This window comes from Trematomus bernacchii, unplaced genomic scaffold (genome assembly GCF_902827165.1).
Source record: "Trematomus bernacchii unplaced genomic scaffold, fTreBer1.1, whole genome shotgun sequence".
NCBI classification, from domain to species: Eukaryota; Metazoa; Chordata; class Actinopteri; order Perciformes; family Nototheniidae; genus Trematomus; species Trematomus bernacchii.
The window spans coordinates 12,263,731-12,277,342 of record NW_022987313.1 but is presented as its reverse complement, the minus strand read 5'-3'; the positions used below and the strand labels follow the sequence as shown (position 1 = coordinate 12,277,342).

Here is a 13,612-nt window from a genome sequence, read left to right as displayed (position 1 = left end):
AAAGAATATGAAAAGTCCTTATGTCATTTTCGATAATATCGATAAAATAGAATAGTTTTCCATTGATTTGAATGGATTTTTTTTATGTACAGTGAGTCCAAAAAAACTGAAAATGTTCATTGTATTGTATAGAAAATATCTGAAGAAAACCCAAAGTATAGTATGTCGAACATTTCAGAAAAAAGTCATATTGCATGTCGAAAATAGTAAACAAAAATACAACTAATTAGAAATATTATGTCGAAGATTTCTGAAAAAAACAAACAATTCAATAATAGTTTGGCATGTTGAAAAAAGTTATTGTATGATATGTCGAACAATTTGAAAAGAAGTCAGTCAAGTCTGGTGAAAATGTAAAGAAAATCATAGTATAGTGTAAATATGAAAAGATCATAGTATGTCGACAAACAAGACAATTATATGAAAATACTGCAATATATCAAGATGCAATTGAATGAATGAAAAACACAGATGTCAATTTTTACCATGCCTGGAATGATTATAAAACGTAAATAGTTACCTATAATATGGCGAGGAAGAGTATTACTTTAAAAAACCTCCTTTATAGTTGAGGATAAACAGTTTATGTAAAAAAACAGATGATGTGCTTTGTTCATGCGCTGATATTTTATACAAATACAAAATATCTTTATTTAACATGATTATATTGTTTGTATTGAATAGTTTTTTCTTCATTTAATGGGTTTCATGTAAATAATTAAACGACCACTTGCAGGACGCCTGATCAATCCAATCTGATCCAAACGCATGATGCCTATTTTGACATAAACGGTACATCAAACGTTACCCTATATCCATACGTAATCGCATAAACAAGTTTGTTGCAGTGTGGCTGCCACACCTGAGCAAGTTTGATTGGAGAGAAGAAGACATGGCAGGCAAACAACTCCACCCCCTCCACTCCTGTCTGTTGAGAAATCTCCTGAGATATTCATCCGAGAGCTTCATCCAAGCTGCTCCTCCGCTCCGACACTGAAGCGCAACAGCAGCGGCTAAACTGTAAGTATTCAAATCAATATGTTAAATACGGAATAGGATGATAACGCGAACATGTTTGGATGTGTCCGATTGTGTAGCATTTAGACGTGGATATTGTGGATACGCGCAATTGCTGACGGAATGTCCAAACTTTAAAAAGTTTACCGTAGTCATTTGGAAGTGATTCAGTAATATTTGGTTGACTGTGTTTCGGCACAAAACGAGTTTAAAAAAGGTTTCTGCTTGTAGAATAAGAAAACATCTTATATTATAAAGAAATTGCGGACATTTGTGTTGTTCATTGTGTTGTTTTTGATCTTATAGTGTGCGTTAAATATATGTTAACACGGGATTATCATGATATTAACCCAGTTTCGCCCGAACTTGTTTCTTAGTTGTTTTATCCCTCTTCTATGTGTGTGACTGTGATTTATTTTATCTCAGGTCGGTAGATACCTGGTTTTCTCTGTGCCTGTTCAGCTGAAAATAGTTTCCTCTGTCTTCCATCAGCAGGAAGAGAAGACGGACTGTGAACAAACGTCGTCATGAACTGGGCATTCCTCCAGGGCCTCCTCAGTGGAGTGAACAAATACTCCACAGTCTTCGGCCGAGTGTGGCTCTCTATCGTGTTCCTCTTCAGGGTCTTGGTGTTTGTGGTGGCCGCAGAGAAGGTGTGGGGTGATGAACAGAAAGACTTCAAATGCAACACGGCTCAGCCCGGGTGCCACAACGTCTGCTACGACCACTTCTTCCCCGTGTCCCACGTGCGGCTGTGGGCCCTACAGCTCATCTTCGTCACCTGCCCCTCTCTCCTGGTGACGATGCATGTGGCCTACAGGGACGACAGGGAGCGCAAACACCGGCTCAAGTATGGCGAGAACTGCAGAGCCCTCTACCTGAACACGGGAAAGAAGCGTGGAGGCCTGTGGTGGACCTACGTTCTCACTTTGGTCTTCAAAATAGCTGTGGACACCACCTTCGTCTACCTCCTCTACCACATCTACGAGGGTTACGACTTTCCCTCGCTGATAAAATGTGAACAGAAGCCCTGCCCCAACAAGGTGGACTGCTTCATCGCTCGACCCACCGAGAAACGGATCTTCACCATCTTCATGGTGGTCACCAGCCTGGCCTGCATCCTCCTCTCCATTTTTGAAATCGTCTACCTGATTGGCAAGCGATGCCGTGAATGTTGTGTATCCATTCACAACTCTCGCTACACCACGAAACGCACATTGATCGAGTCAAACGGTATAAAGATACCTGGAAAAAGCTCCCCTGAGACGCCCGCTCCTTCATACAGCCTTGTCGTCACATCCTGAGATTCTGAGATTAAAGGAAAAGACTAAATGAATGTGGTGGGAAAGGAAACTAATCTCCCCCACTCTACAGGCACTTCCTTAAAAGACTTGTCAGCAGACATTTTGTGCTCAGAGACTGAACTACGATTAAGTTTGTTCTTTACTTTTTTTGTGTCCACTATCAAAGACTTTTTAACCCCGAGGCATATGTGTCATTTATCTGGAATGTGCTCACTGTTGTGTTTGGGTCAGTGTATTTTTTTTTACAGATGAAGTTCAGCCTTGCAAAGAAAAATCTAGTTTGTGTGATTCAGATTTAGCCTACAGTCCAATTACATGAGTCACTCCATGGTTTTGGCGATGGTTTTACAAACAGATGTGGTTTTCTGTGTAAAGTTTTCCCTCTGCTCAAAGCTCAACCCAGAACTGCTTACTCCGAGCTGTACTGTGTCTCTTTCCCCTTCACTCACATGATCATATCTGGTTCTTTGTGAGTAACTTACATAATTTATCATTAGGTTTGACAGACTGATCTGACTTGATTTTAAACTGCTTCCTATACAAAGGCAAACGAGTGCAATAATGTTGAAATCCAGGGTTGTAAACACATATATCAGGATGTGTGGCTGCAAAGTTGTTAATAATATTTTTCAATAAAATAATTTTGATGTTTGGATATGAGTTTTCTTTACATTTTCATGTTTTCAAAATGTCTTTATTCCTCTATATAATCAAGGAAGGCAATTTAGAGAGGTCCATATGCAGTAGTTCTATAATAGTTACACAATAAATCTTAACATAATGAAATACACTGATTTAATCTAGCCACAGGACTTATCGATTCTTCACAAGTTGTGTGGTTTGACAAAGCCCTCAGACTTTCTTTCTTCTTACACTTTTTACATTTCATAAAGCCCTCCCTCCACATTGGCGAACAAAATTGCTCTGTTGCTAGGCGCAGCGCCCTCATTGTTTAGGTAGATTGGTACATTTGAGAAGGGCAGAGGAGGAGTCTCCCACCCCTCGGTTTGAATCACCCATTCGAACGGGTGTGGATCCACCCAGTGCAGGAATTTGTCGGTCTACACAACCTCTGACTGGATGTTTCCACTTCTGAAACTTCATGTGTGATAGAAGAGATATAGTGAGAGTAAAACACAATTTCTTACTCTCTCGTTTTAACCCAGTTAGATCATTTGCTCTGCTAGTGTTTTTCCCTCTGAAACTGCCACCTCAATACCACAGAGGAGAATAAATATAGTTGGTGCAGCTCAGAGCAATAAAGAATGACATTTTAAAGAGTCAAACATTTAAGTGTCTTTGCATAAACATCCGGAAAGATCATCTGCAGACTACTGTTAACAGATTTAATTGGAAACATCGATGTATTTTACAGTAGACAGTAGTTCCGATCAACCTTTTTAACAAGAGAGGTCTGTGGATTATCATGTTTCCTAGGGCAATGTTTCTTATAAATACTTTTAACACTTCTACTTTAAAAGGTCGGTAGCAGAAATGTCACAAATGGATATCTAAATCCACAAGAAGAAAGTGGCAAAATAAGTTTTTATGTGGGTGATTTGAGAACTTTCTAGTGGGCCAGATGTGCTACAATTATGTTAAGTGACTAAGTCTGAGTTAATCATCAATTCCATATTATCTAAACAGGATCTAAACTCTCAAGTGTTAGATCAAGTGTCACAAGGTCTACAAATATAAGCAAACATAATTGAAGTTCTCTTTGTCCCTTTTCTGCTTGCCCAGCCTTACTGGGTGGTTAAGTGAAGCGGGCAATCCCTCCCATCAAAGGTCCCATCGGGTTTAATTCCTCTCCCCAGGCCTTCCCTCTGTTCTGGCACATTTCCTTCCTTTCACAGCCACAGCAGTGCAAAGTGTTTACCCCGTGTTGTGTTGCTGTTGTCTTGTCGAGACTTGCTGCTGGCAGAGGTTGGGGTGCATTCCTCCAGGTGTGTCCCAGCAGACTGCCTGGACCAGTTATTCATCTGGAGCTAGAAGCAACTTTTCTTTACCCTCCCCCTCACCTCTAGTTCAATTGTTGTAGTCTGAACTGCTAAAATGCTTTTACAGGAGTAAATACAGATGTTGTTGGAAGCTTAATGCCACAGCTGGACTTTCCTCAAAAGCACAATCGCAGTTGATGTTCGGAGAGTTTTGCCCGATGGCTGCGAGTCTTTGAGATGAAGTGTTTGCTTTAGACAAGCCCACATTACAACATTCTATTCATGGTGTAACCTTTCATACAATTCAGCTTGCTATATTGTAGAAATGGTTTGAACACAGATACAATATGAGAAACAAACTTGTTCTAAACATGCACAAAAATGTGCACTGAATTACTTGTGGATTTTTAGCCAGACAAAATTCTGTCTACATGTCACTTTCACATCTCATTTTTTCCAGACATTTTAACTTTGGTGAAGGAAAAAACATAATTTAGTTAGATTATGAGGTTAGTTATGTTTGCAAACTAAGCATGTCGCATTGCAACTGCTCTTATATCTCAACCTTGTGAATTACAGTTGTTGAGCCCACTTCCTCTGATAGTTGTGAGCCATTGTCATTGTGAGCCTGAAAGAAGAAAAGCCCATTGAAACATAGCATGCGATTGAACAGAGCGATGCAAATTCAGTCAATGACTTGACTTGACTTGAGACTGGTGAAACATGAGCAAGTATATTATCCTTTTATATAAAGTCAACACAGGATTTAATAGCTCTGAATGGTCTGCAAGAAGCGGCATGCTCTGGCATAACTATGGCATGTTTGATTTTCCTTTACAGCTTCTGAGGACTGCAAACACTGCTTATGATGGGATGGTTTCCCTAAAGAAAAGAGAGACAAAAAAGCTGTTTAGAAGGGATATCTTATCTGTTAAGTCTGAAAAAAACAAGGTTTGGTCGTGAAAAGCATGCGGATGGTGAAGTGGAGACAATAGATCTGAAGATGAGCCTATAAGCATGAATTGCGACAGTGTTATCTGAGAAGAGCTCTGCCTCTACAAGAATAAAGGAACCACAATATGCTCTTTTGGCACTGTTGTTAAAGTAATGGAAACAGATGGAATAAATTAATAGAGCAGAAAATGAATGAGGAAAGAGAATGAGGAACAGGAACAGGGACATTTAAGAATTGATAACAAATTCCCTCTGTATAATGATGATGTATGTTTTTCTGCTATGACCTCCGGCCTACCAGCAAACCCACATTTTTCAATAGCCTACTCCTACTTAAAATCCCTGTAAGAATGTTGTCTCGCACTCGTCATACTTGTAGAAGCTTGCAACAAGTCAAAGACATGCACAACAAAACAATAACAAAAAAATGCATTCACTTTAAGGTGTGTCTGCCTCTTAGCACACTTTATGTATAGTACTCAGAAACACGTTCAAACAGGGAGACGCTTCCTGGAAAAAAGACCTAATAGAACAATAGACCTAAATCTGACATCTGAAATCATTTGAATGAGCACAAAACAACCCTAAGAAGAGGATGCTTTTCCTCATGTAACGGTGTCTGGAAGGATTTGGTGGTCACCATGTTGCCAATCCTTAACGTGAACCATGTGAGCTCTAATTGGTTTTATCTGGTGCCAAATGTGTTGGTGCATGTGTCCTGAAACCCGTACGAAGTACCTGAACATGGTTTCCTTGAACTGTGATACCTGTTACGCCAAAATATTTGATTAGCCACCTAACAGTGGGGTGTGAGACCGAGTCAAGGAGGCAGACAGAGAGAGAGAGAGAGGGAGAGAGAGCGAGAGCGAGAGAGAGAGAGGAAGGGAGGGAGACAGAGGGAGGGAGGAAGAGGAACATCTGGGGAGGCTCCAGTCTCTTTTCTGTAACCACACCCACAGGCGCATTTCTCAACTCTGCGCTCCGCTACCTGTCGACTGGAAACGAATCTGTGCGTTAAAGGACCAAAACGACATTAAAGCGGCAAGAAACCCCGCAGAAACACATATTATCGGGTGGCTTTCAACATATAATGGACTAATACTTCTTTCGGTAAGTGGAAAACTCGCCGAAATGAACTTTTGCTGTGTCTTAAAAAAAAGTTTAGCTCCGCGTTCCAGTCAATTGGACAGGAGTTGATTCGTTGTTTTTTATACGGCCGTCTCTGTAACGAGAGACGGCCGTATACAAAAAACCCCACACAACCTGTATTGTCCCGGGTAAATGTGTAACTCATACTATCGGAAAAGAGCTAAATCCATCAATAAAATATGTTTAAATAACGCATAGAGTCTGTGCGTAAAAGGCCGTTTTAAAGACTCATACATATTCAGATGTCTCTTTTTACATGTAAGCACAGCAGAAGGCTAATAGCATTTACTATGTTAATTACATACGTATTTGCATTAAAGTCGTGTAGTTAAGCCATTGTGTTTTGTGAATTACATGAAACTCTGGATGTGTCATCGTTGGTCCAACTTGTTTCCTTCATGTACGGATTTGGCTCGAGGCCTACCCATAAATGTGTTGTTGTCAGCTAAATGCTGATAAATGAGGCCTTTGGGAGTTGCTTTCACTTTAATTCAGATTTAGAAGATAAAGAAGAGTTTATAAAAGTCAGAATTGAAGGTTATGTATTATGCAAGGCACCTGGAGTTCACAGAGTGAAAGCAGAGTACTCAGCAGACAATGAAAACATGTTCACCCATTCTTCATTCTGCCATGTCCAGGTTTGAAGATAAACTCCAACCAGCAACAGAGGATTTCCAGAGAAAGGGTTTTTGACTGCCAGCCAAGGACATGGACTGGAAGACCTTCCAAGCCCTCCTCAGTGGGGTGAACAAATACTCTACGGCGTTCGGGCGGGTATGGCTGTCTGTGGTGTTCGTGTTCAGGGTCATGGTGTACGTGGTGGCGGCGGAGCGAGTGTGGGGCGACGAGCAGAAGGACTTTGACTGCAACACCAAGCAGCCTGGCTGCGCCAACGTCTGCTACGACCACTACTTCCCCATCTCCCACATCCGCCTGTGGGCCCTGCAGCTCATCTTCATCTCCTGCCCATCTTTTATGGTGGTGATGCACGTGGCGTACCGTGATGACCGTGAGCGCAAATACAAGATAAAGAACCCAGACTGCGAGAAGCTGTATGCCAACACGGGCAAGAAGCACGGCGGCCTGTGGTGGACCTATCTGGTCAGCCTCTTCGCCAAGACGGGCATCGAGGTTGCGTTCCTCTACATCCTCCACCACATCTACGAGAGCTTTGACATGCCGAGACTCGTTAAGTGCGAAGTGAAGCCTTGCCCTAACGTGGTGGACTGCTACATCGGCCATCCCACTGAGAAGAAGGTCTTCAGCTACTTCATGGTCGGAGCTTCTGGCCTCTGCATCGTCCTGAACATCTGCGAGATCATCTATCTCATCTCCAAACGCGTTGTGCGAATTGGCAACAAGTTTAAGAGGCGCCATCGCAGCACGGCCGTGCGACAAAACGACTACAACAGCAAGGAGCCCTTTAACAACTGCCATTTGGCCGTGCCGAGTCGGGACCGGAAGGACAGGCCTCCGTCCTTTAAGAGTGCATTCAAGTCCTCACACGGGGTATCCAGCCTCATAATGGAAGAGAAGATACGGGCCTCCGCTCCTAATCTGTCCTCCTCATGAGATGACAGGAGGCTGAAATTAAGAGATCAGCAGAACCCAGTGTCAAACCAAAAGACAAACAAACTCAGAACTATGAGACAAACGTCAGTGTGTGTCTGACCCTGGAAGTCATGATCCATCCCTTGGGCCCCTGTGTCCACATCTAAGACTCTTTTTGAGCTCATGAACTTTGGTTTCCAAGTCAGCTCGAGCCAAATTGATTTGTTAATAATATGTTGGTTTTCTTCTTTTTGAACACAATACAGGTCTGTGTGCCTTTTCAACTTCACCCATATTCAAACATTCCTATGAGGTTTCTGTGTTTCATGTGATTCGAGTTTTGACGCAGGAGGGGAAGGCAATGAAATGCTCACACAAGGAGGCAGGACACACCTGGCAAAGGTATTCCCCCTCCCTGTCTCCCTGTCTGCCTGCCTGCCTGCCTGCCAGTGTATACAGTGGTGTGTCAGGGCACTAATTGTTAGATGCACATTTCTTGATCTCTTTTATTTAACTGAACATTAGCTTTACCTTTATCATGTGTTGTCCTGTTGACATTAAAGATGGGTAAAAAACAACATTGGGAGTGGGGATACTCCAAGGTCATAGAGTTATGGCTGAGTTTTACTTGAAGGTGTGCGAGCTGGCCAAAACAAAATGTTTTTACTGCATTTTTGCTTCAGATAAGCAACAATGTGCATGTAATATTAGTGTATTTCTTTATCTTAAGCCTCAGCAGACTCAGGTTTATGCTGCACGGTCATACGCTGTTCTGCCTGTGTTTTGATGTGCTTGTACACAAACACCCCTCATCCAAGACCACTGTTGATTTAAATAAGGCCAAAGGAATGCTGCTGTTTATCCCTGTGTTGGTAGAGCTGCAGCACTGAGGAAAAGGTCGTACAAACAGACGTCTCATTGAACTATTAACGCATTTTTGTGAGTTCCTAATCGTCCCCTGTGGACCTCAGCTGGACATGGATATTATGCACTTGTTAAAAATGTCATTTTTACAAAGCTAAATATATTAAATGTATTGAATGTGTGTTTTGTATTTGGTGTTTTTAATGAGGGATGCTTCTTGATACGCAGGTAATATTTATTTTTGGAACAGTTTTCTATTAACACATAGGACAAAGACACTTTTCCTCCCACAAACTGTTTGATCATCCTTATAATTTAAAGAGCTGTTATTTTCCATTGTTGTTGACTCATGATTAGTTTCTTACACAACCGATTAAAAAGCATGCATGGTAATATCATTTGTCCACGTGATCTAGCTGTGAGTCATCACATGCGATTTGACTGTCTCTTATACTCATGAGGCAAGTTTCTAAAGCACCATGAGGAGGCCAGCGGTAAGAATCTCAGTCTGCCTGTCAGACTTGTAAGTCAGGTTTTTAACAAGGTGGAGTAAAGAAAGAAAGTTTGTTTATTCTGAATCATTTCCGCAACAAACTGCAAAATCAATATGGAGTCAAGAAATATTAACATTGTGCCTAATATGGTCAGTTATGGCTCCAAAATGTTTACAACAATTGAGCTAATATTGACTGTAAAAGGCTTAGATTTACTTTTCAAGCTTCTTGAGTTACAATCTTTCTTTACAGTTACGCTATTTATATCTCTTTGCTCTCCACATAAGATCAATGACACATTTCATGTATGAAATAAAATTTATTTTTAAAGGTACTATCTCCGGATATTTACATGTAGAATTTGAAAGGAAAATAAATGCACAGCACATCAACATTTGTTCCACAAGCCAGTACAATGCCCACGTTCATTAGAACAGATTTTTCATAGACTCTGGAGAATTCATTTCAAGACAGACATAACTGCATATGGAGTATGGTAGAAAACAAACAGTGTTTTCATCCATACCCAAGACATAATTCCACTGGTTCATTAACAGAAACTAAGTGTGTGTCTACTTTGATTTGCCCACTGACCAGAAAGGAATGTAAACACACTATTAAAGAAGCAGGTGATGGCATGGCTTTTATAAGATGGATTTGTGATTAGACTGACTGTACATAAGGCACTGTTCCAGCTATGCCATCATGAAGATTAATAAATAAACCAAAAACAAAGTAACTGGTACTTGGAGAGGATGAATGACACTCAGGAGAGAATAAGCAGATCTGCACATAGAGAGGATGAAGGCTCCAGGTTTTGCTGCAGAGTACAGTCTGTGTTTTCACTCTTGTCTACAGCTTGCAGTTGGCCTGCGCTACTTTGGAGCTGGTCTTCCTGTTGAGGGTTCGGCAGATATAAGCTCCGGCATCCATCAGCTTTGAGAGGTCCACTCCCTGAGGTGAGGACAGCAAGTCAAAGGTTAAACTTGAAGGAGCCCACATCCTACAAAATATGGCTAAAATGTAAACTACAAATTTAGCTTAATTATAATATGTGGAAAAAAACGCAAAAACAAGAGCAGCATTTACAAGTTCTACTATATAGGAAATAAAATAAAAGGGAGGTTGAAGACAAACATAAAGGAGGACTTCTCACTGTTTGAATCCCAAGTCCGTGAAGCATGTACACTACATCTTCAGTAGCAACATTCCCAGAAGCCCCCTGGGCATAGGGACAGCCCCCCAGCCCTGCTACTGACGAGTCCACCACACTGATTCCCATCTGCAAAATAATGGTACAATAGATTCATTAAAGACAATCTTCAGTTTATGAATTCATGTTTGCTTTTTACCTTTAATATTTATTCTATTGATAAAAAGGAAAATATATTTTCCAAAAATAGTAAGTAACCAGAGTGAGGTCTGACCTGTAAGGCTACAAGGATGTTGGCCAGGGCCTGGCCGTAGGTATCGTGGCAGTGCACTGCCAAGGCATTAACTGGCACCTCTTTGCTCACCGCCTCCAGCATTTCTATCATGCTTCCAGGAGTCCCCACTCCTATTGTGTCCCCCAGAGAGATCTCATAGCAGCCCATGGAGTACAGACGCTTAGCCACCTGCAAGATAGAGTCCAAGTTAGACCTGGTTGATCTGGTACTGTGCCAGTTTACGTCAAATAAACATGTATCAAATAAAACCCACGTGTGCAACTTTTTCTGGTGCCACCTTGCCTTCATAGGGACATCCAAGAACACATGACACATAGCTGAGGTGACAGGAAACAGAGAGGAAGGAAATGAAAACACAATAATTCCAGTAATGTATACATGTGTTAGGAGCGAGACAGTAAACCTACCCTCTAACTGGCACACCGGCTTCTTTCGCTGCTTTCATAATCACTTCAAAGCGCTGTAAACTCTCTTCCACTGAGCAGTTTATGTTCTTCTTACTGAAGAGCTCTGATGCAGCACCAAATATGGCTACCTCTGAAGCTCCAGCCTTCAACTGAGGTAAGTAAGAGCAAGTACAATTTTTATTGAAACATTGAGACTACAGTGTTAGAAGCTGGATTTATCAGTGTAGCTATTGGGATGTGATGTGTGACACTTACAGCAGCCTGGAAACCCTTGAGGTTGGGGGTGAGGACGGGGTAAGACACCCCCGGTTTCCTACCAATCCCCTTCATCACCTCCACCTGGTCTGCCATCTGGACAAGGGTGACAGAAACCAATTAGTCCTGGAGAACAAGCCACCACCATTCCTTCACACTGCAGTTTCTGTACCGCCCTACGTTGGGTGTGTCAGCACTTTCCATATGAATGGCTGTGGGAGAACAAACTCACCTGTGGAACCCATTTTGGAGACACAAAGCTGGTGGCCTCAATGACTGGCAGCCCTGTCGCTGACAGCATGTCAATCAAATGAATTTTAGTTTCTGTTGGCACGATAGTCTGAGGGGGGAAGCAGCAGGGCAACAAAACGAGGAATAATTGTGAAAAGACTGACAAAAATGCATGCCTGGAATTATTTCACTTTTGCACCTATACTTGAGTCACATTTTGATTGCAGGACTTTTACTTGTAACAGAGTTTCTACACCCTGGTACTTCTGCTTTTACTTAAGCACAGGATCTATTTCTCCCACCTCTGACTATGCTGATGGTGACACGCATAGATATGTTAACATCTGTCTGAGACATTTAATAGCTTCTGTTTAATCCAATTATTCAAGTCATTAATTGTTCTTACATAACTTTACCTTTTCATTCTGAAGCCCATCTCTGGGTCCCACCTCCACTATTTTCACCTTCTCTGGAAGAGCTTGACCTGCTCTTACGCCAGCCTGCACAAACACACGCAGACACATATTTAATACAGATGTAATTTAAAGCAGTGTTAGGTAAGAACACCTGACACACAGCTGCCTAGGTTACCAGCTATCAGTGACTGTATGTTAGCTTAGCTTGACCGTGGAGGAAGCTAACAGTTCGCCGACAAGCACTGCAGTCCTGACAGCCATTTAAACATGAACAATATAACCTGCTGGGAGATAAAACTTACTGCAGTGACCTTTGCTGCTGAGCTATACGCCACATACTTCTGACCCATTGCTGAACTTAGAATTCTTCTGTTTACAAGCCTCATCACCGCCGCCATGTTGGTCGGTTAGTGCCCCCAGGAAGTGCGCTGGACTCTGATCAAAATATTCTAGTGTCCAAAAGGCGGTACTACAATTTCCGTATCAGTCCGTGACGTCACTGGGCCCAGAAATACTTTTTCCAATTGACTAACATTGGGAAAGAGACGTCTGTATATCAGCGGACAATTAAAAAAAAACGAAATAAACTACCCAGTATGAACTATTTTATAGCCCTTATTATAATCATTAGGTCCTTAAAGTTGTAAAATGCACTAAAAGCCGAATCTAGATTTATTTTCGGTCTCCATTCATTCTACTGAGCCGAGAGTGGGAGCTCCGGGGGCGGGGCTTAAGCATGCCAACATTCGTTCAACGTCCAAACCATACGACGCTGACTAACCCATGTTGGTCCAGCCTCTGGTCTGATGTCAGTTCTTCCTCGGGATAGAGGAACGGAAAGCACTGCAAGGTCGCCATCTATGGGCCGGGTCTTTGTATTGAAAACTCATTTCAGAATCTTTTAAATGTCCTTTATCATTTATTATGTTAATTGTAATTCAACACCATTACCATATACGTTTAAGACGCAGGGGCGGATCTACCGGGTGGCATGCGGTGGCAACTGCCACCCTAAAAAATAGCCTAGCCACCCCAGCTGCCACCCCAGTTGGCATCTTTGTTTCGAAAGAAAAGTTGTGGCTCATCTGACATTTATGAGAGAAAATCTCTAATGTCCGAGTGCAAGTGAATGCAGCACAAGACGCGAGTCTTGCCCCTCCCCCGGCCCTGGCGCGAGCTTGGAAATATGATTGGCGGCGATTTCATTTGAACGGGGGACGGCGCAAAACAAGAAGCATTCGGACCTATGATTCGGACTCAAGTAGACGGAAGGAATGAGGTATTTGCGGTCTACAATGACACAGAAGATACTGTCAAGTTTGGCTGTACTCAGCATTGAATCAAAACGCACTAAAGCTGTTGATCTTAATACGTTTGTGAGACGTTTTGCTGAACAAAATGGTAATAGCCGCATTCAGCTGTAATAGGCATGCCAACTTAATGCTCTGCTCACGGATGACTCGTGAGCATAAAAAACTGTTAAGAGATGAATGATGACCTGGTATGTTTGTATATATTTGTTTTCTTTGTGGGGGTCTGCCCCCAAAAAACAGTTTTATGGCCTGAGAAAGTCAAATAAGAC

The 13,612-nt window shown here is 42.0% G+C and overlaps 3 protein-coding genes across 6 annotated transcripts; 2 read left to right on the top strand and 1 right to left on the bottom strand.

The window, feature by feature from the left end:
- Nucleotides 1-933: 933 nt before the first annotated feature.
- cx34.4 (connexin 34.4) lies at nucleotides 934-2,976 on the top strand. Of its 3 annotated transcripts, none has more exons than XM_034125694.1 (2): nucleotides 934-1,020; nucleotides 1,510-2,976. In XM_034125694.1, the coding sequence occupies exon 2, from the start codon at nucleotides 1,545-1,547 to the stop codon at nucleotides 2,319-2,321; it is 777 nt and encodes a 258-aa protein (XP_033981585.1). In that variant the 5' UTR covers nucleotides 934-1,020; nucleotides 1,510-1,544; the 3' UTR covers nucleotides 2,322-2,976. The 3 variants fall into 3 exon arrangements, with proteins under 3 accessions (XP_033981585.1, XP_033981592.1, XP_033981600.1); XM_034125701.1 differs by having other exon boundaries at nucleotides 936-1,020; nucleotides 1,513-2,976; XM_034125709.1 differs by having other exon boundaries at nucleotides 955-1,020; nucleotides 1,444-2,976.
- Nucleotides 2,977-6,149: 3,173 nt separating this feature from the next.
- cx35.4 (connexin 35.4) lies at nucleotides 6,150-9,177 on the top strand. The gene is made up of 2 exons (XM_034145978.1): nucleotides 6,150-6,325; nucleotides 7,003-9,177. Exon 2 carries the CDS (start codon nucleotides 7,073-7,075, stop codon nucleotides 7,934-7,936), a length of 864 nt encoding a protein of 287 aa, XP_034001869.1. The 5' UTR covers nucleotides 6,150-6,325; nucleotides 7,003-7,072; the 3' UTR covers nucleotides 7,937-9,177.
- Nucleotides 9,178-9,572: 395 nt separating this feature from the next.
- On the bottom strand, nucleotides 9,573-12,483 carry hmgcl (3-hydroxy-3-methylglutaryl-CoA lyase). 2 transcript variants are annotated; one of them, XM_034145797.1, is made up of 9 exons: nucleotides 12,333-12,483; nucleotides 12,031-12,114; nucleotides 11,616-11,723; nucleotides 11,384-11,479; nucleotides 11,129-11,277; nucleotides 10,975-11,038; nucleotides 10,701-10,889; nucleotides 10,430-10,555; nucleotides 9,573-10,227 (listed from the first exon to the last, which is right to left on the bottom strand). In XM_034145797.1, exons 1-9 carry the CDS (start codon nucleotides 12,426-12,428, stop codon nucleotides 10,126-10,128), a joined length of 1,014 nt encoding a protein of 337 aa, XP_034001688.1. In that variant the 5' UTR covers nucleotides 12,429-12,483; the 3' UTR covers nucleotides 9,573-10,125. The 2 variants fall into 2 exon arrangements, with proteins under 2 accessions (XP_034001688.1, XP_034001765.1); XM_034145874.1 differs by having other exon boundaries at nucleotides 12,342-12,482.
- Between the last annotated feature and the right edge of the window lie 1,129 nt (nucleotides 12,484-13,612).